This window comes from Zingiber officinale, chromosome 11A (genome assembly GCF_018446385.1).
Source record: "Zingiber officinale cultivar Zhangliang chromosome 11A, Zo_v1.1, whole genome shotgun sequence".
Lineage (NCBI taxonomy): Eukaryota > Viridiplantae > Streptophyta > Magnoliopsida > Zingiberales > Zingiberaceae > Zingiber > Zingiber officinale.
In genome coordinates this window covers 90541170-90563438 of record NC_056006.1, presented here as the reverse complement: position 1 = coordinate 90563438, position 22269 = coordinate 90541170, and the positions used below count along the sequence as shown (strand labels likewise).

Sequence of the window (22269 nt, the reverse complement as noted above, 5' to 3'; positions counted from 1 at the left end):
GACCATGCTTGATTCCCCTTCTAGTAATCTCTTTTTCCCACGAAAGTGTAAAAAAAAAGTATTAGTCAGGCTACCCACAAATAAACTAAATGTCATATATTTGCTAACAAATGACAAATTAAACATTTAAATACCATTTTAATGAAACAATAACTAGTTTATAGCTTCTTTTGCAGCTGTGTCTATTGTGACCTTTTTGATGACAACGACTAGACTTTGACACACATGTTTCAACTTGAGATGGTATCCTCTTAGTCCTCCTATGACCTTGCTGACTACACACATCAGGAGCATTGATTACATTTCCTTCATCAAGATTTGACTCGCTAATGTCAAAAGTTAGAATTGGATTAATAATTCCTTTGTATGCTTGACGATACATTTCAGTCTTGAAATACTTGTCACAAAAATCATACAACGACAATGACCTTGATTCAATAGCGGTGCAAGCGTGCTTGCATGAAAGCTTATTGATCTACTAAGCTCCGCATGAACAATTCTTATCCATTAAATCAACAACAAAAGATTTTTCACCATCAACTACCTCAAATCTCTAATTACATGACCAATGCACTCTCAAATTTCGGGATTCAAGATATACTCTAGCAATAGCCTTCTCCTTACTCGGACTTAATTCCGTAATCATCGCCAACATTGATTCATGTCGTCGGTGCATTATGTTCATGATCTGCATTGGTATGTGGTCCACCATAGCCACAATAGGGAGATAACGAGCTAGTTTAACCCAATTATTCCAACACTCAGCTATGTTATTATTCATAACATCCCATCTATCACCAAGAAATAAAGCATTTGTCCAACTTTGAGGATGAGATTGTACAATAAACCCCCTGACAAGTGGCATGGAGTCGATGATATTATTTATATGTTGTTCATGCTCTTGAAAAGATGGAGTATACGTAGCTTTCTTGAATACCGAAGACCAATACTTTTTGTTATGTTTGGATAACTTTGCAACACCTACAATGATGCAAACAAATTATTTCGGATTCAAAACATGTATTTGGATAGAAGTAAGTAATTATTTACCCGCTTCACAAAATTATCTACTAAATGCCTCCAACAATAAGAATGATGACTACCTACAAATAATTATTCAACTACCTTCATAATCCCAGGATGTCCGTCGAAGACAAAAGTGAACTTGTTGAATGAAATACTTTGACACGAAATTAGGACACTTCTCAAATGATAACAAAATCATTCCCAATTAGCATCATTCTCCGCATCCACTACAGAATAACCAATTGTGAAAAGATCATCGTTGGCATCCTTCGACACAATAACTAGGATACAACTTTTATACTTATTCTTTATATGAGTCTCATCTAAAAAAATCAACGGCATACAACCAGTAAGAAAACTAACTGCACATGCATGGAAATAAATGAATAACCGTTTAAATTTAGATGTTACGGGATCAATCTCGCACTCAGTAACACTGGCAGGATTTGTTTCTCGAATAACACGACCATACCATCTTAGCCTATCGTAGCATCCCTTCTCTGTGCCATGAATATCATGTATCGCTAACTTCTTGCCTTTCCATAGTTTATGGTAGTCTAACTCTACCCTATAATCTCTTTGCAAGTCTTTTTGAATTCTACAAGGGCGATAAGAGAGCTCTCCTCTCAATTTATCTTTCACTACATTAGCAATCCAAGTTGCATCGGCTTTAGGATGCCCTCTACTACACAGATTGTTCTCACCACATGTATGTCGCAGGTTACATTTTCGGATCGTAAATATACTATCTGCTTTATATTTTGAAGCATAAATTCTCTATTCACAACTTCTTTCACTAGAAATAGCAATTAGCTTCTCGTGGTCATTTTTTCTATAAACAAATGAACGTCTTGTAACAACAATATAGTTTTTAACACATTTTCTAAAATCAGCAACATCCTTAAAATTTTGCCCTTCACCATGGATGCAGTAAATTCAAGCATCTATAGTATTCGGCAACGAGACTTGTTCGATCTCCTCATCACTCCTTGATTGTGTATATTCCTCCTCAAGCCTTACCAGTATGATACGATTAAGCATCCATGGTAAGGCTGACAGTTGAGAAAGAAATAAGTAATATTTGAGGGTTTTAATTTAATAGAGGGTAAGTTAGTAATTTTGCATTGGTTAGGGAGTTGAAACAAATAAACTAATTTGGTTAGATATTAGGAAGAAAGAAAATTTGATATAGGGACTGAAAATATATATTTAGGTTTACATGGAGATTTTAGAGCAACTTCTCCAAATTTTAAATGTTTGATTATTAAAAATAAATATATCATTAATACTTTCTTTGTAAATTCCTGTCAACAAAATAAATATTTTATTTGTAACTTTATTTTTTATAAATGGTGCTAATAATCTGAAACATACTTATACAGTGAAACAAAGTTGTTTGCTAAAATTCCTTAGAATATATCATTAATGTTTAATTATAGAAAGCTTTAAATATTTGATTATTAAAAATTAATATATCAACAAAGTAAATATATATTTGTGGCTTCAATTTCTATAAATTGACCTAATAATCCAGAAATATGAAAATATAAATTGCATTTGAAGAGTCAACTCGGTATCATCAAAAGATTTAATACCAATGAGGGTGAGGGTTTTGTGTATTATATATAATATTGCACTCTTCAAAAAAAAAAAAAAGTATCGATTATATTAAAAACAATTATTATTACTTTAGGTAGAAAAATGAATCCTTTGTTTAGTGTTATGGGAGATATTAACTCTTCGATAAAACTTAGCATGATTCGTTGTTATGATATACCTACATGAAACAATGGAGATTTTAACTTGGAATATATCTTTCATGATAAAGAGATATGTTAATTATTATTTAACTTTTTTATCTGATTTTTTTTTACATTTTTATGAATACCTACTCTGTCTACATTTTTATAAGGTGAATGCATATATGGATCAATAAAACGTCTCGTCATGAAGAGAGTGAAACTCATTTTTAAAGAAGACACTAAAACAATAACGGTAAAAGATAACAAATAAAATTCATTGTCTTTTCATTTTCAAACTATTGTAATTGTCATTGTTATTAAAAATGCATTCAATGACAATAATTTTAAATTGTCTTTTAATATTAAAGACAACAACTTCTCAACATTTAAAAACGGTTATTTTTGAGTATGATAAACAATAATTATGTAACAATTATAAACTGTTATCTTTTAATATCAAAGATAAATAGAAGATGAATGAATATTAAATCTATTTCAATCAACAATATATTAGATCCTCGACGAGAACTTGCAAGTATAAAACCGAGCCGGGAAGGGGTTTCCGGTGGTGACCCTCCGACGTTCAAGCCAGCTCCTGACGATAAGAAATCGAAAGAGAATGACGAGACTGTAGCTACAGTAATGAATAGTGCACACCTTCGTTAGAGTCTAGGGGTCCTTATATAGGGCTTTCTGAAGACGCGTGCATGTTTACCGAGACGTGCACGCTTCTCAAAGTATACCTATAATGAGTGTGTCAGGAAAGCGTGTCTGACGCTATACCTCAATAGCGCGAGCATATCCCTGACGTGACAGTGGAAACTTCTGTCGTACGATTCTCTGTCTGATTCGTCCGCCTACCATGCTGCCTGTCGGCGACACTTGTTTCGAGAAAGATAGAATTACCTGCCCCATTTGTCTCATACCAAGCCGGACGAAAGAACCGCTCGACTAACATCGCGGTTGGTCAAGCGGGACATTTGCTCAGCCAATCATACAAAGGCCTTGGCGCTGCTCGTACGAACGAGAGAACCTTAGTGGTTATGGTTCCCGTTCGGTCGAGACGAAAATCGCTCAGCCTTCGTCCCCTGCTGTTAAGCCGTGCTAGTCACTCGCCGGGCGTCAGGAGCTTGGGCCCGAGTCGAGCCGATCTGTTGAGATGCCGGGTCGGCTTTCTGCCGATCGAGGAGGTGATTCGTCCGGTCGGGCGCCTACGGGGTGTTGACCACCTTGACCTCTTGGCGGACGGGCCCTACAGGGTGTTGACCACCTTGACCTCCTGCCGGACGGGCCCCCCTTTACCACCGGATCAAATATACTCTTCTACAGCTCCTTGTCCCTAAGATGCACCGAGCTCATTGCCTTGCTTTCCATGCCATCATTCTCTCTCGTTGGGTCTTCTGCTTGACGTGTTCCTAAATCTCTACAACTCAGACACAAGATATTAAATATACAGATTCTAACTTAACTCGATTGATCATATCAAAATTATTTAGGATATTTATAGTTATTATTCTTCAAATGTATCAATCAAAATTCTTTATGGGTGAAGTACGTGTTTTAGTAATAGATAATTTTAATTATTCAATTTCGTATTAATATTTAATCATATATATATATATATATATAGAGGATTACCGTTGATTGCAATCTAAAGTCAACTTTAAGCGCCGTCTACTCGAACAATTTTGAAAGAACTTTCGACTAAAAAAAAAAGGAAAAGACTATTTTAGGATTATAGAGCAAGTTTATGAAAATAATGATGTCTACTCTATGTTTCATTGTGATTTTGCTCTATTTTTGTAATGATGTCTAATTGATATTTTACTATATGTTTCATTGTGATTTTACTCTATTATAATTAAATAAATCTGATATATAATATATTATTATCTTCAATATAATAGTTACTAATTGTATTAAATAACTACTAAAATAAAGTCTGCGCATCAGATGAAATACTAGTTGTATTAAAAAGGAAGTCAAGATTATAACTATTAATAAAAGAAATTTAATTAATATGGTACTAATATATATCAATAAATGCTCTCATAAAATGATATAAAACTATTATAATTATAATATTAAATAAGAAAAAAATTAAAAAGATTTATCAATGATAAAAATAGAATAAAAATATTTAAATATAGATGATAATATAATAGAGGAGTAACATCTATAGATCCAACCTAACCTCACCTATAAAAATTAATTGTTCTTAATCAAATATTTTAATATAGCAATATTTAATGTTGTTTTTTGAAGATGAAAATTAAAGTATGATATTGTTTTAGTATATTTTTAAATGCCTTAACTAAAATAAAATTTTCCTTAAATTTTTACCTTAATAAAAATATTTAAATGAATGAAATATTGATAAATTATAATTTTCTATTAAAAATAATAAATTAATAAATTTAATAAAATTTTCAATTTTTACCTTCCAAGCTACGCCCGTCCAACCACATAAAAGCGTTATTGCCACGTTGGCAGCTTGTTTTGTTCCACTCATCGGGCCCACCGATTGGCCTTCCACCCACGTTATATAGTTTTACGTTTTCTAAAGACTCCGTTGTCAGTGATTCGTTTGCCAACTCGATTCGATAATAATTTACGACTCCGCACCAAATCCACAGCAACAACGGCAACTGAATGGGACGGTCCTTTGGAAATAACTCGAGTCGTCCTGCCCGCTCCGACCCCAGCCAGTGCCAGAGGGAGGACCATCGAAGTGACTTCGATCGATGACATCACGATACGACAAATAAACGACTAGTACGAATGATGTGACGTCGGCGCGACACGTATTCGAATACGGGAGGGCGAGGGCCTTGAGTCCTGCACTGCACGCGACACCGGATCTCCCTATACGATTGTAAAAGGCGATCGCCATGTGGCTCTGCTGCTTGGACTCGGCCAGGATCCTAATATATCGGTCTCACGTGGGGTCGTCCATTTTTTAACGAGTAACTCGTATTGCCTAACGCGTATTGGCTCCTTAGAGATCAAGGATTCAATATCCTGTCCTGTGTGAGAGAGCAAATCCTAGGGCGCTTAGTAATGATGGCAATTATCGTAGTTATATGTAATCGTAGGGGTATCATTGGCAATATAAGCCTTTTCTCTTTGGGATGGGACGGCATATGTAACTCATATTAAAATGGCTTTGCCCTTCAAGACCGAGGCAGAGGCCGAATAGGTCACAAAGAAAGGGTAGTCGCCGGAGATGTGCCCGACCATGAAGAAGACGAAAAACACCGCCTCCGAGGACACCGACGGTGTCGCGAATAATACGGTTACAGCCGAGGCCGTGGTGGAGGATCCCTGCTATGACTGGCGGCGTGAGGCGATCGAGGGAGGCTCCCTTCGTCATGTTGACCTCCACAAGGGCGTCAATGGATGGGCCTCTCCTCCTGGGGATTTCTTCCAACTACGTGGCCCCAACTACTTCTCCCGCCACCAGAAATGCCCTTCCGGCGATTGGCTTCTCCGACCGGCCGGCGTCGACTGGCTCCGCTCCGTCAGCCGCCTTGATAACGTCCTCGGCCGCCAGGACAACCGCATCGCCACCGCTCTCCGTGGTGCCCACGCCCTCGGCCTCTCCCGCAAGGCTTTCCTTGTCGCGGTTAATCTTCAGATCCCCGGTCGTGAATGCCACTCCGCCGTATTCTACTATGCCTCTGAGGACCCGATCCCGCCCGGATCCCTCTTGTACCGCTTCATCCACGGGGACGACGCGTTCAGGAACGCGCGGTTCAAGATCGTGAACCGAATCGTGAAGGGCCCGTGGATCGTGAAGAGGGCCGTCGGGAATCACGCCGCATGCCTCCTGGGGAAGGCGCTCAGTTGCAACTACCACCGCGGGGAGAACTATCTCGAGATCGATGTCGACATCGGCAGCTCTGCCATTGCCAATGCCATTCTTCACATCGCTCTCGGTTGCGTCACGGCGGTGACAATCGACATGGGCTTCCTCGTGGAAGCGCAAGAGGAGGAGGAGCTGCCGGAGAGACTTATTGGGGCCGTTCGGGTGGCGCAAATGGAGATGTGCTCGGCCAGATACGTGGAAACCAGACACGTCGGAAAGGGAGGATGGTTAGGCATTCTTCACGACCTGCACCACCAACCGGATAGGAGTTTGGAAGCGAAATCATCGAGGTCAAGTGAGGGAGAGGACGGTTAGGGCATTCTTCTCTGGCACTTAGTGGAAAGGTGCGAACTTTTGCTGTTCGATATTGATTAGCCCTGCTATTTAGTCATTGTTGATAATAATCTGCCACTTGTGAGATAGGGATGCTGGAATACGTTTCATGTCGCTTCCTCATCTCTTCATTAATAGGGGCAAAAAATCAATCGAGTTGTATGAATTTTTCTTCTTGGAATTTATCTTGGTAAATTACTGTTACATTGAGTTTGTCGGTGATTACTCACCACCAGCTCATTGATTATTTTTACGGTTATTACTTGGTTATAATTGCTCTGGTTGATTTCTGCCAGTGATTTCTACCATTACTTGTTGAGTTATTGAGATCTTCTTTGCATCCTTGGGGCTATGTTTCTTTTCTTTATTTTGGAACTGAAATTTTACTTTATGATTCCGAGAGATTACGCCAGTTGCAACTAGTAAATTGCACAAATAGAGACAACAGGCGATACATCTAATGGTATTTTTTGTTAAAAGAAAAAAGCAATTGTAATATCTGAGATTTGAACAACTCACTGTTGGACCTTATGTTTATTTTGATTGAATAACTCAGTATGCAGCTCAGGGCATAATGTTTTGGAAAATGATTTACAGAAGCAATTAATTGAATAGCAGCATGAATAGGTTATTTAGTTATTTAGTGAGTAGATCAGTGTGCACTAATTTCTCAGATGAATGAGATTAATATCCAAAACTATTCAAATAATATAGCAAGCAGTGAGAATTGGTTTGGTCTAGCTTGTTTGAATGAGGCCATGAGCTTGTACAAAAGTGTAGTCTATTGGTGCGAATGCATAAATGCTAACTCGACTATATCTAAATCTCATGCAATCCAGTTTTGCTGAGGAGATTAGGTTTGTCAAATCTCAATTTTGACTATAGCTTAGACCAGATCAAAGGTTGGATTTTATTGAGATTCAATTAGTGCCCAACTAAATTAAAAAATATTTATGTAGTCGTACAGTCAAACAATTGTATAACTAGCCAGTTGAAATAATCAATTTACTGCATAACCTAACGACAACGATAGAGTAGGGACACTCCTTTGCTTGCTGTGTGTGTGTGTACAAGTGTCAAACGGCATTGCATCTTTTGACACTGTTCAGTCCCAATAGGCAGGGGCTAAATGAAAAAGGGTCACATTCTATGAATTTATGCTTTTTACCCTTTGGGAGCCACCTTCATCAGTATATAAGAGATCCTTTCTCTTCACTCTTAACTCACTCAATTTTCTAGTTGTGATTTCTTCAATTGAGTCTTTCTTTTCCCCTTCTCTCGGAGAGTACAAAGCATTAAAAGTTCACATTGACTCAATTTAATTTGGAGTATCTAACAATAAGCACCTAACTGGAGCAATATGATTTTATCGACCTTACATTACCTGAAAGAGCGTGTGACTTAAAAAGCTGACCAAAAGGGTGACTCACTAATCACTAGTCGTGAGTTGTTACCGACGTCACCATATTGAGTATTTTGCCGAACGGAGTCATTAACAAGCACTCTCTAAACAACAAAATGCACCACACTTTCTACACAACATAATGCACCATCCTGCAAGCATTCTCTACACAAAATAATACACATTATTTAGTCCTGTCATTTTGTTTATTAATTCTTGACCATTTACATTTTCCCCAAATCGTTGAGCTTATTTAATCGTTTTTCAAACCTGTATGGTACATAGTGGTTGATTTAAGTAATGCAAAGACAAAGGAATCAAATCAATTTTGAATTTTAAATTAAATCTTTGGCAATTATTCATTTTCAGTATCATGTAGTTTGGTACTCTTTTTTTTTCCTTTGGTAGGTGTATTCTTAAATTTGTTAGCAATTTAAGTGTATTTCTTTAATTGGTAGGAGTTTAATGCTGCAATTATTGCAATATTCGTTTGCTGGTTTGTTTAATATTGCTGGTTTGTTTAATATGGAATATATAAAAGTTGTGTCATAAATACATAATATTCGACATTAGTAATATATTGATTATGACACCAATCTTGTATTATGCAGAAAACTCTTACAGACTATAGATTGATTAATTTGTCAAGGATTCAGTACAATTTTCTGTTTACAGCAGTTGTATGGTTTAAGGACATAAATAAATCCTACAGCTAGTTATTTTCATTATATTGTAGATTCCAATACATACCATAATCTAATTTACTATGACTTTCACGCAAAGAGAAAGCTAGCTATCACAGAGTCTCAATACTTGAGATCATGTACAATTGAAGTACAACATTAGGAGAGAGGTCTAAGCTAACTTTGCTCAAAAGGATGTATTTCCTTCCTTCCATTATAGTTAAGTGGCACACTGCCATTCGCCTGTGAATAGCTTTTAATATGTTAGCATTTATTTCTATTAAAAATCATTATTTGTTGTGCCTTTACTGAGAATCTTGCTGGCTAGATTTGCAATTATTTTGAGTGCGCTTCTGTTTGGAGAAGGTATTCTTTTAACTTTTAACTACCATGTTAACCACTCTTCACACTAAACAGTGAAGATGTTTCTCTGAGAATTGCTTTTAAATGCAAACATTAAGCACCACTTTTAAGTTCCTGTGCTCCAATGCATGCATCTTGATCTGCAGGTTTTTGGTGTTATGTCATTCCATTTCTGTGTTTATTATTTCTTCTAACTGTAAATTGTACGCTTCATTTCAAAATCGCTCTTGGTGGAGTACATCAATTATTACTCCTTCTGTGAGCTGTTTTGTGGTCCCTCAAGATGTTTGTTTTAGTGCATGGAGGATCGGATGGGGAATTTTATTACATGTTTCAGCAACCTGGTAATTGTAAAATACTAGTCTTGCGGTATTTATCTAGCAATAACGGTCCACCTAACTTGAAATTAAGAACATATAAATCTGAAATAAATTCTTTTCCCAGTGGGTTTGAACAAATGCTGTGCCAGTTTGGCACAACTGCTTTCTGACCAGGTTTTAGATAAGCTGACAGCAAATTTGAACTCATAACTGAGCTGGAAAAGAAAGGAAGATGCTTCTGATAAACAACTGCGCGCAGCTTGGTAGTCAGGTTGTATTTATGGTCCTTGATGCCTAATTTTTCCCTTCTAATATGAACAAGGAACAAGTCAAATCATTTTTGTTTAACTCATAAGATTATCTTCTGTATATTAGTTCATAAAATTGCTTGCATTTGTTGGATGATTCTTTTTCATTAAATCTGAAATGATGTGGACTGTTAACTAAGTTTCAGTTTCGTATTGTTCTAGGTGGTGATGACTAGATTGGGAAGAGAGTTGGTTGGTCTGGAAAAAAAACGCCCAATGCCCTTGCATATATTACAATTTACAGAGCTACATTAATAGTGTCTGTCAGTACACATCATCTGAATGGACAAAACTTAAGGACAACAAACAAGAAGCCATCAACATTTTCTAATTTGAATTCGACAAGGTACCTCTTTGTTTACTATCCTGCAAGGCTTTTACTGCCATGCAAAACTGCTATTAATAATGAATCCCTGCAAAACTTTGCATAAAAAATAAATTTGGTTCATGTAAAGAGCAATATTTGTGTTATGTTAAGCATGTGAAATTGCAAATAATAAAAAATCGTTCTATTATGTTTTGATCCATCCCAGGCTCTCGTTTATTTTGTTTGATCAGCATGTCATGCTCACTTCATTCGTCAGTATCTTTCTTAGTCCAGCACCTCTGAGTCATTCACGTCATCCAACCAATCCCATTTGTTTAAGCCTGTCCACTTTATACTTTGACTAAATCTTTTCGTCCGCCCACTTTATTTACTTTGCCTTGTTTAAATATTTATATTAGGCTACTTTGACTTGTTAATTTGGCTGGCAAGTATGTGTTATCTTCAGTATGTTTGGTTCACTATTTCATTTCCTTTATACTCGAGATATATTGGAATTATCATATAAATTACTTTCTACAACACAAGAACATGTAAGCAAGAAATTGTACAATCTTAGTCACTAAGTTTTCCTACTTATTTGACCTACACGAGTTACCTAGCCCACTTGATCCATAGTCATTAGACTCACTTCTCTAAATTTGATAATGCTTTGTTGTCCGCAGGCCTAGGAAATCAAGTCATTTGGATAGATCATCATGAGAGTCTTCCGATTTATTCTGATGATCAATTGAAAATTTTCATAAGAGTTATTCCAGAATTAATCGGTTCAAAAAATTAAATATATGATATCTGATCCTGTCCGAAAGCTGAATCAACGGACGCTGGGCACGTGGCGCTCTCCGAGTCGCTGACGTGGATCTCCGACCGGTCTTACGGTCCTCCGGCGAACCTGCAAGGAAGTCGGGCCGGGAAGGGGTTCCCGGCAACGACCCTCCGACGCTCAAGTCAGGCAAAGCTCAACAAGAAAGTGGCTCCAAGGATCGTAGAATGCGTCCCTTCGGCGAAGGATGAGGGCCTTTATATAGGGCTGGGGGGAAGCGGGTGCACACATACCGAGGTGTACACGTGTTCTCAGCCCATACCCCCGTAAGGGCCTGTCAGTGAGCTTACCTGACCCCAAACTGCTACAGTCCAAGCACGTCTTCGATGGGACAGCTGAATCCCCTGTCGTAAGATTTGGAGTATGGCCTAAACGTAGAACATGCCCGCTGTCATAGAAAGATGCCCCTTGTCTTTTTCCCCTTGCTCCCGGCCGAGCGTCCGGCCGGCCAGCCTCTGCCTTACGTCCGGCCGGACACCTATAGTGGTCTACTTGGGAGATTCTCGGTAATGTGCTTTGTGGAGACTGTTAGCAGTATGCTACCTCATGTCTTCGGCCGAGCGTGCCCTCCGCTCGGCCCTACGATCATGTACCATGAGCGTCGGGGCCCAGCTTCGTGCCGGGGCGCCTTCAGTTAGAAACCGGTCAGCCGGCCGGGCGTTCGACCCACCCATATCCGGTCGGCCACCTGGCCATTTGACTTCCGCGTGGCGTTGACTCCCCAGAACGGGGGTCCCCTGTTCTTACCGCCGGATCACTTGCCTTCCCTTCAAGTCTGGTCGAAGGAGGCGCATAGTCCGACTGACTGGACGCCCGTAGTGCCGAGCGGCGCATCCAAGAAACCATCCTCCGCATCTCCTCGTTAATCGCCTCTCATCCCACCTCTCTTGCGTTTTGCAAGGGATTTCTCATGAAGTATTTTGTATAGCTAGTCCGCTCGGCTGAATATATCTCGTTTCACAAATGAGATTTTCGTCAGATGTTTACGGGGTACTCTTGGTAACCCGCCCGCTTGCACACTTGGTCCGTCGGACTCGCTTAGTTGAATACATGCATGACTTTAACTGGAATTACCGCTAAACAGCATTACTTTCGGCCGGAGGGTTTATAGTCGCCGGTCCGACTCTCGAAATTTAACGTCGGAGCCCGACGATCTTCCGCTCGGAAGATTTATAGACGCCGGCTCGTCTCTCGATTTTTAATGTCGGAACTCGACGGCATTCCGCTCGGATGATTTATAGACGCCGGTTCGTCTCTCGATATTTAACGTCGGAGCTCGACGGTCTACCGCTCGGATGATTTATAGACGTCGACTCGTCTCTCGATATTTAACGTCGGAGCTCGACGGTCTTCCGCTCGGATGATTTATAGACGCCGGCTCGTCTCTCGATATTTAACGTCGGAGCTTGACGGTCTTCCGCTCGGATGATTTATGCCAGCTCGCCTCTCGATATTTAACGCCGGAGCTCGGCGGTCTTCCGCTTGGATGATTTATAGCCGGCTCGTCTCTCGATATTTAACGCCGGAGCTCGACGGTCTTCCGCTCGATGATTTATAGATGCCGGTCGATATTTAACGTCTGAGCTCGACGGTCTTCCGCTTCGGATGATTTATAGACGCCGGCTCGCTCTCGATATTTAACGTCGGAGCTCGGCGATCTTCCGCCGGATGATTTATAGCCGCCGGCTCGTCTCTCGATATTTAACGTCGGAGCTCGACGGTCTTCTGCTCGGATGATTTATAGACGTCGGCTCGTCTCTCGATATTTAACGTCGGAGCTCGACGATCTTCCGCTCAGATGATTTATAGACGCCGGCTCGTCTCTCGATATTTAACATCGGAGCTCGACGGTCTTCCGCTCAGATGATTTATAGACGCCGGCTCGTCTCTCGATATTTAACGTCGGAGTTCGATGGTCTTCCGCTCGGATGATTTATAGACGCCGGCTCGTCTCTCGATATTTAACTTCGGAGCTCGACGGTCTTCCGCTCGGAGGGTTTATAGACGCCGGCTCATCTATCGATTTTTAACATCCGAACTCGACGGTCTTCCGCTCAGAGGGTTTATAGACGCTGGCTCGTCTCTCGATTTTTAACGTCGGAGCTCGACGGTCTTCCGGCCGGAGGGTTTATAGACGTCGGTTCGTCTCTCGATTTTTAACGTCGGAGCTCGACGGTCTTCCGCTCGGAGGGTTTATAGACGCCGGCTCGTCTCTCGATTTTTAACATCGGAACTCGACGGTCTTCCGCTCAGAGGGTTTATAGACGCCGGCTCGTCTCTCGATTTTTAACGTCGGAGCTCGACGGTCTTCCGGCCGGAGGGTTTATTGACGTCGGTTCGTCTCTCGATTTTTAACGTCGGAGCTCGACGGTCTTCCGCTTGGAGGGTTTATAGACGCCGCTCGTCTCTCGATTTTTAACGTCGGAGCTCGACGGTCTTCCGCTCGGAGGGTTTATAGACGCCGACTCGTCTCTCGATTTTTAACGTCGGAGCTCGACGGTCTTCCGCTCGGATGATTTATAGACGCCGGCTCGTCTCTCGATGTTTAACGTCGGAGCTCGACGACCTTCCGCTCGGAGGGTTTATAGACGCCGGCTCGTCTCTCGATTTTTAACGTCGGAACTCGACGATCTTCCGGCCGGAGGGTTTATAGACGCCGGTTCGTCTCTCGATTTTTAACGTCGGAGCTCGACGGTCTTCCGCTCGGAGGGTTTATAGACGCCGGCTCGTCTCTCGATTTTTAACGTCGGAGCTCGACGGCCTTTAAGGCTAATTTTAACATTGATGACATACGCCCTACCGAGCGGCGAGGGGTCTTCGTCTTCGATGACTTGGCTCGGATAATTTTTACGCCCGGCCGATTGGCCCGGGGTCTTCGACATTGAGTCGGTGCCTTGGATCTTATACATCATGGAGATAGGCCGCTCGGCAGATAATGCCAATTGAGTTTAACATTTTGCTTCCTGCATTTCAAATATACAGCTAAACGGAAAATATACAGCACACATTATATTGGTGCACCTTTCACCCTGCCCCGGAAAGGCTGGAGATAATTTGCGCTTCATGGTTGATCCAAGTCCCAATCCATCTTCATCCGCTCGGTGGTGCTCCCCCTTGAATGCCGGTTGGATCATTGTCTCGGGGGAGGCGTCCGCTCGGGGATCATTGCCTCCGCTCGGCCACCTGATGCTGACGTTGTTTGTTGCTTCAGCCGCTCGGCTTGCGCATTCTCTCTCTGTTGCTCCACGAGCTTAGCTACTCTTGCCTTGATTAGAGCGTCGAGCTCCTTCGTGGAGAGCATCACCGTGTGCGGTCGTCCAGCCTCGTCCATTGCTTCCGGTCGGATGCAGGAGCGTTCCCACAGACGGCGCCAAATTGATCCTGTTCGAAAGCTGAATCAACGGACGCTGGGCACGTGGCGCTCTCCGAGTCGCTGACGTGGATCTCCGACCGGTCTTACGGTCCTCCGGCAAACCTACAAGGAAGTCGGGCCGGGAAGGGGTTCCTGGCGATGACCCTCCGACGCTCAAGTCAGGCAAAGCTCAACAAGAAAGTGGCTCCAAGGATCGTAGAATGCGTCCCTTCGGCGAAGGATGAGGGCCTTTATATAGGGCTGGAGGGAAGCGGGTGCACACATACCGAGGTGTACACGTGTCCTCAGCCGATACCCCCGTAAGGGACTGTCAGTGAGCTTACCTGACTCCATACTGCTACAGTCCAAGCACGTCTTCGATGGGACAGCTGAACCCCCTGTCGTAAGATTTGGAGTATGGTCTAAACGTAGAACATGTCCGCTGTCAGAGAAAGATGTCCCTTGTCTTTTTCCCCTTGCTCCCGGCCGAGCGTCCGGTCGGCCAGCCTCTGCCTTACGTCCGGCCGGACACCTATAGTGGTCTACTTGGGAGATTCTCGGTAATGTGCTTTGTGGAGACTGTTAGCAGTATGCTACCTCATGTCTTCGGCCGAGCGTGCCCTCCGCTCGGCCCTACAATCCTATACCATGAGCGCCGGGACCCAGGTTCGTGTTGGGGCGCCTTCATTTAGAAACCGGTCAGCCGGTCGGGCGTTCGACCCATCCATATCCGGTCGGCCACCTGGCCATTTGACTTTCGCGTGACGTTGACTCCCCAGAACGGGGGTCCCCTGTTCTTACCGCCGGATCAATGTCAATTATAAAAAAAAAAATAAATAATGCTTAGTTGTTCAATTCGTCTAGCATAAAACATCTTCTATGCTACTAGAAGATCCAACATGGTTGACTTGTCCCACTTATTCTTCGAGCACACCTTATTATGTTGTCTAAATATTCTATCAAAGATCTGCTTTTTAATAAATATCAAAGTCAATGCATGTTTACCACATATATTAAAGTTGAATGCGTGAGTGGGAAAATTGACCCAAGTATATTCTATTCTTCATTTGATGAAGGGAATAGTTTAAAAAAAAATGCTCATGCTATGGAATTACAATGAAGTGTATCTGAATCGATATTTTTTAACCAGGTAAAGAAAATAATTATTTTGTTAAAATTCATCAAAGGTAATTTATGTGAATTTATATTCTTTCGGATAAAGACAGCAAAATGCCTATATTTCATTCGTAAATTTTTCGAAATGCTAGTGATCGTTAAGGTCATTAAAATTGTTTCATATTTATTAACCCCTGTTCGTTAAGGTAATTTATGTGAATCTCCATTGACGAAGACCTACCTCTTCTCCAATTGTGGCTCCCTACATGTTCCATATTTTTACAAACACGTAGATTTCGAACTGCAGCACATTTAAGTCGCCTGGAAAAGTCTGCCAAGCTCTCATGTGCACTACTGACGGTCCTCTTGCACTGCACCCTGTAGCTACTTGATCCCAACTCAATATTCAATCAATTAACAAACAAATGAGCTACGTGATGCAGCTGTCATGTTAAAATGAACTTCTAACAAAGAGAGAGGAAGTGAAAGATCTACAAGCAGGTCAATATGCACCGTTATCTCATTAATCTTCTTGATCTTTGATCAAATATTATGATCGTGAGATCTCCTCTATTTAGTCCTTCACCTGTTATGCAACGGATTTGAGCCGGTCGGCACGAGCCGCTTGTCGTCGTCGACCAGGCTCTCGCTCTTCTCCGCGGCCGGCGTCCGATACCCGCCGCCGCCAAGGTCATGCCGGAGGATGGTGGCGACGTCGGCAGAAGCCAGCCCGTGCGCCGGCAGTGGTAGCCGACGCCCTGCGTGATGGCGCCCACTGTGCTTCCTGCCGCGGCAAGAACCCGCGACGACGAACAAGATTAAGCATGCGACCAACGCGGCCCGTGCGCATCTCCTCTTCATGCCTCCCGTGTACTGCTCGGCTAACAAATAACGAAGAAGAAGGAAGGGTGGCGGTAACAAAGATTTTATACAAGAGAAACAGAGCATCTACAATGTCGTACGATACAGACCGCAGAGAGTAGATCATATATAAACACCAGGCAAGAAATGAGCAAAAAGTTGACAGGAGATGATCACCAAGAGGAGGAAGAAGAATGGGAAGGGAGAGGAATTGAGGCACAGGGGCGCGTGAAAGAAGATGAAGAGGAGCGGGCCACAGTGGATCGAGGTCACTTAGATCTCCCATTAATCCCGTGGCTTCCCAAGAAATGACCCTCTATTTTAGGAAAATTAGTTGCCATTCTCTAATCTGTAGCACTGTAAAAGTAGATGAGCAATTGACCTCTGCAACTTGTGTCGTAATGCTATGCATTGAGTACGATAGTGTTCTTTGGGACCTTCTGAAGTCTCATGCAAAAACTTCACTGAGGCAGAACAAAATAATTTCCCATAGAAAAAACAGGACAAAGACTATTAATATCTGACACGATCAATCTAATCATCATCTAGCATAAGCACAAAGATGAATTATTAGAGATATAATACATTTGGTATAGTAAGAAAAGAAACAATAAATCTATTCGAGATCTAAGAAAAGATATATTACAAAAAAGGAACTAAAAACATGAATTATTTGAGACAATGAAAACCACAAGCTAGCATATTCCTTGCTAACATACCCCTGAAAAATACATTTGGTATAGTCATTAGTCCACAACCATGAGTTAAAGAGGGAAGGTGTTTTTCAAAGCTAAGGTAGTATTGAGTAGGGAGGACAGAACAAAAGAACATACACAATAATACTATGAAACAAAACTAAATCCATTTAGTAGCTACTTAGTTTTGACATTTGGTTCTTCCAAATCCTGAACCATAAACAAATTTTCAATGAAGAATCAAAATGATAATTTGCACTCCAATGAATCAAGCTCCAAGGTGTCGAATAATTTGCTCAGCAACTCTTAATGCCACAGCTTAGTACAGAAGCCGCCGGTTGGCACCTGTGGTGGTTTCTTGACGCAGCTGATTGTTTCAGAGAAAGTGTCCACCAACTGCCCTGCGAGGCTAGCTGGGTCATCAATCAGAGTATTGACATAAACAGTGACTACTCTTCTCTCCTGGGGTGTGGCCCTTAAGCTAAACCAAGTAAGAAACTTCACCCTAAAATTGGTCTGAATGTAACCGTCGCATTCCAGCCACCTGACAACTTTCACACAGTACTCATAGGACCCTTCAAGTGTTCCATCCTTTGTACATATCTCAACGAATTTCTCCCTTCCTCTTTTTGTTGGCACTGTCTCTGGATTCACTGATGAATTCAAAAGTATATTGCCGGTCGGTTTCAATTTGCTACCTCTCCCAGAAACTTCCTTGCTGTTTTCCAGCCGGATAGGAGTAACAGGAAGAGTTTGATCTGGACGTTCAAATGGAACAATAGCCATCTCATTTGCATTCAGCACATTTGATGTGTTATCTAATTTAGGGAGCTCAGATACCTGGATATTCTCCACTGAGTTAATGGAGTCCTTATGGAACTCAGTTTGAACTGTTGAGTTCATCTCATCTTCTAAAGCAGAACCTGAGTGACCGGGCGTTTCCTCAGGTTCAACATCTTGTAATCGTCTAGCGATGCTGTCAAATTCAGTATTTTGGTTGATTATATCTCTGTCAACATGGCCCGAAAGTTTCTCTGAGTCATGTATCTCAGTCTTCTCAAAATAGTGAAAGCAACTTTCTGGTGACTTGTTGAGGTCAGTAAATGTGGTGCCATTATTATGAGATTCATCTCCCTCTGATGGGTTAGATATGCTGCTGCTGTTTGTTTTGGGGCTTTGGCAATTTGATTTCGGCACATTTATCATTGGAGCAAAGCTTACTGGATCATCAGTCGAGATGGCATCAGTCGTTATTCCGAGTTCCCAAGTGCCCAGCTCACTCAGGTTGCTGAAGGCTACTACCTTAAACATGTAATGCGTACCCGGAGTTAATTCTGTTACTAAAAAACTTCTCAATGGCATAAGCACAGTCAAGGTTGGTTCTTTAGGATATTCCTTCATCTCAGCCCTTCGGTGCCATAAGGAGCAACCAGCCATCTCTTGTGATAATGTCGCACTATCTTCAAACTTTAATGCCAAAGTAACTGAAGTTGGGGATGAGGTTTCAAAGTTGATGAAGCTAGAGGATGTCAAACTTGCTTCAGCTAATACAACCACAAAGAAGTGGATAATTAAATTGAAACAAATTGCATCAGACATTTAGAAAACTTAAGCATAATATAAGCTCACCTAGAAACTTACCTTCAACTTGAGACCTATTACAAACAGTGGCAGAGCATAGAGAATCTAATGAATTGATAGCAAAAGCACACATTCCCTGGACTTCAGTGCCAACAGAAAGTCTATTGACAATTCCTCGTGCCATGCTCTGTAAACCATCAATAGGCCCAACTTCAGCCTCCAGCTTTTTCATTGCTGAGTCAACTATCCCATGCAAACTCTGGTACTTCCGAGTTGAGCAAAGAATCTTATGACACAGAGAAATCCGGTAACACAATACATCCACTCGTCGTGCATCTTTGGCAATCATGAGCTGTTTTTTCCAGCTCCTGAAATAACAGGATAAGGTGTTGAGACAGCCAAGTTTACACCAACTACTCTAGTTCTCAAAACTGCATGCTATAAGCATTATCATAGCAATGACATACTGAATCAATCAGATAGCAAACAGAATTGTGAGATTATGGAACTAGGATCTATTCAGATTCTGAAAATACTTGATCATCCAAAGAGTTAGATGACAAATTATAAAGATGACTAATCTCATGAATCTAAGGACTAGTTTCAAAACTCAAATCAAATAAGTCATGCAAGTTCGTGACTTTGCTCAATTTACAATTAATGAATCAGCTTGAGTAAGAATAATGAAAGAATCTATTGACAATAAGGGTTAAAATGACTTCTCAAAACTCAGTGGATATTAACGATCCTTGAAAGCACTAAATCGTGTGTTCTCCTAAAAAAAAAGTTGCAATGATGAAAATTCAACTTTGTTGGAGAGTTTGAGAACTATTTATGCCATCAGTATTGATTTCAAATAACAATTCTTTAGGTTAAGAGGTTTAATTTTTTGTACTAGCCTAAAAAGTTGCGCAGGCCCATGTCAACCCAAACTGTCTTTTACTAAGTTTGGATGTTGGTGCCATCCAGACAATGAATGAAATGTTTCATTTGTTTGTTCTAATCCAACAAGAATTTCAGAGTAGCTTTTCTGTGTGTCCCAACTCTCTATAACTAGAACTGATATTATAAAACTAGGAACAAAAAGATGATTCAGGTGGACTCAGACTACAACATCATGAGCCATGAGTCCAAGCTAAAAAGGGTAGGCTATAGAGACCTTATCGAGATTATCACAAATAAAGTAGACCCCAAATTTGTCAACCTAACTAAGAATTCTCAACTTGTTTCTTTTTTTTTTCTTGTGGATATATCAACTCGTTCAATTTCACCAGAAAACAAATAACTGATAATTTGTATTAACTTCTATCTTTTGAACCGCTAAATTCTCTAGCAATTCATGAATTCTGTCTTATGATATATCTTTGTAATTGATACTTGAAAGGCATTCGAGATTTGCAGAGCTAATGAAGTAAGAAAATGAATGCTACACATATCATTTGCAAATGTTCAAATCAGATAAAGGTGGAATGTCAATGTCTTGGTTTATTTAATTGCAAAAATGTTGCAATAAGCAATAAGATATATTAAATTATGAGCCTATCACAACATTAGTTAACACCATGAGGAAGACATTACTCAAGTAAGTCGTTGACTTTTCCGCAATGTGTGCAGTAATAGCTACCATCCAAACTTGGAGAGCTCCCACTATTCATAATACCAGCTCTTTCATTCTTCAGTGCACACTCAAGATGGCATGACAAACCGCATGAATTACCTTGCGAGAAAGTTTCTGAGCTACAGCACAACCAAAGACTAGGGTCCTTATTGTCATCATACTTGTGGCAGATACAGCACGAACAACGCTTACAAAACGCATCCTCAAGGTTCATTGTAGCTCTGCAAGCTAGATTCTGACAGTATCTTGAGTTACTGATGCCTTCATTCCCTCCATTTGTGACAACACATAGACGCAAGGGGTGATCATTCTTTCTTTGTCTTTTTTGCAGAGGTTGAGGGAGAGGAGAAGCTGGGTTAGGAGTTGACTTCGTGGCTTCTCCAGCCTTTTTCTCCGAGACAATTTTAAAAAGGTACTCAATCATCTTCTGTTTTGTTAATCCTGTGTACTTCCTTTCTTTTCCTATTTCAGCACAAAGTATCTCCAATAGGTCCCTCCTGCTCCAAGTTTGTAGTTTCTCAGGAGCACTGGCTGGCCACTTGGACAATTCATGGACGAGTTCTCTCTTCTCGTCGATACTCAACTTGCGACATTTAGATGGGTCGAGTACAAATCCTGAAGTGACAAAAACATGAGCAAACAAGCATAAAGTCTCCAACTAGTTCGTGTTTATTCTTCAATCGCTAGACAACATGCAGACTCCGATGAAAACGAATCCGGATGGGGCTAAAAGAATCAGGAATCAGGTTCTTTTGCCTATCTCACATATAGAATATTTTGTCTAAGAAAGAAAACATCGCGAAATCAAATGAAAAAATTTCTCGCAATGTCCAGAAACGCAGTGACAGAATAATTGGTTTCAAGAGTAGCAGAGAAGAAAAAACAAGCAAACTGCAAGAAACCCTCTACGAGCAATCTTATCGACACCATATGGAAGAAAACCTTACGAGAACTATGAGAAGATACCCACAGAATCCAAATTAGCGAACTAAGGAGCGAAGATTGGACGACAGATCAAGAAACCAGCTAAAAAAAAATCCAATTTTTATGGAACCAAATCAGCCTGCGCAATGAGAAGGAAGAGGAACATACCGGAGAAAGGCGGATCCATGGAGTCTAGATCTCAGCTCCCCGTCGTCCTCACCCTTAGCATGAGGCGGCCCCTTTCGCCTCCACTGCGACGAGCACGCCGACGCCAACCGAAAGGGCGACGAGAGTAACCCCCTTCATCAAAGAAGAGAAATAAAAAGGCGAATATCCATCAATTTTCGCACACCGCATCGATTCCTACACACAAATATTAAAACAGAGCAGGTACGATTACCGAGAAGGGAATCCACGGCCTACAGACCCAATCGTCGTCTGGCGCCTGCTCCTCCCCCGCCAAGCTCCAATCTTTACGTCACCACGAAAGCGAGACGCAGGGGCATGGGCACGCTGTGATCTCCATGGCATTAAATCGAGGGCAGGTGCAGTCCCAATGGCCAATTGAATTGGGGAGGGCGAGTCGCACGCAAAATTAATGTGAAGGGATGGCGACGATAAAGTCAGAGAGCAGGTCGAAAAGCGAAAAGGCCATTGTTCTCGTGCCCTCCCAGCCCTTTCCGTTCGATGGGACCTGAGTTTTTCTACGTCGGATTGGAGAGAGAGAATAGAAAAAAAGCAAAAGAAGGGAAAAGTGGAAGAGAGGAAGAAAGTGGATTGGTGTTACTTTTGCAAAAGATACGGTGGTTGTGCATCTTGTGCCTCGCCCTGGATCTTAATTCGATCTTTATCCCGTCCCTCTCGCTCCTCCCACTCTCTCAACAAAATTCCAGGCTCTCATCTCTTCCATGAACTCTCACGCAGTCCTC

General features: G+C 41.4%; 2 protein-coding genes and 1 long non-coding RNA gene across 4 annotated transcripts; 2 read left to right on the top strand and 1 right to left on the bottom strand.

The window, feature by feature from the left end:
* Nucleotides 1-5938: 5938 nt before the first annotated feature.
* On the top strand, nt 5939-6864 carry LOC122031563 (protein ENHANCED DISEASE RESISTANCE 2-like; the record flags this gene model as incomplete). Its single annotated transcript, XM_042590662.1, has 1 exon — nt 5939-6864. A coding segment is annotated over exon 1 (870 nt), but the record flags the coding sequence as incomplete, so codon positions are not given.
* A 13-nt stretch (nt 6865-6877) lies between these two features.
* LOC122032390 lies at nt 6878-10529 on the top strand. The gene is made up of 3 exons (XR_006126060.1): nt 6878-6980; nt 9912-10008; nt 10208-10529. It is a non-coding gene; the product is annotated as an uncharacterized LOC122032390 (long non-coding RNA).
* Nucleotides 10530-17317: 6788 nt separating this feature from the next.
* LOC122031708 (protein VERNALIZATION INSENSITIVE 3-like) lies at nt 17318-22035 on the bottom strand. Of its 2 annotated transcripts, XM_042590799.1 has the most exons (5): nt 21741-22035; nt 21509-21640; nt 20377-21031; nt 18847-19166; nt 17318-18761 (listed from the first exon to the last, which is right to left on the bottom strand). In XM_042590799.1, exons 2-5 carry the CDS (start codon nt 21525-21527, stop codon nt 17524-17526), a joined length of 2232 nt encoding a protein of 743 aa, XP_042446733.1. In that variant the 5' UTR covers nt 21528-21640; nt 21741-22035; the 3' UTR covers nt 17318-17523. The 2 variants fall into 2 exon arrangements, with proteins under 2 accessions (XP_042446733.1, XP_042446734.1); XM_042590800.1 differs by lacking the exon at nt 21741-22035 and having other exon boundaries at nt 18859-19166; nt 21509-21733.
* Between the last annotated feature and the right edge of the window lie 234 nt (nt 22036-22269).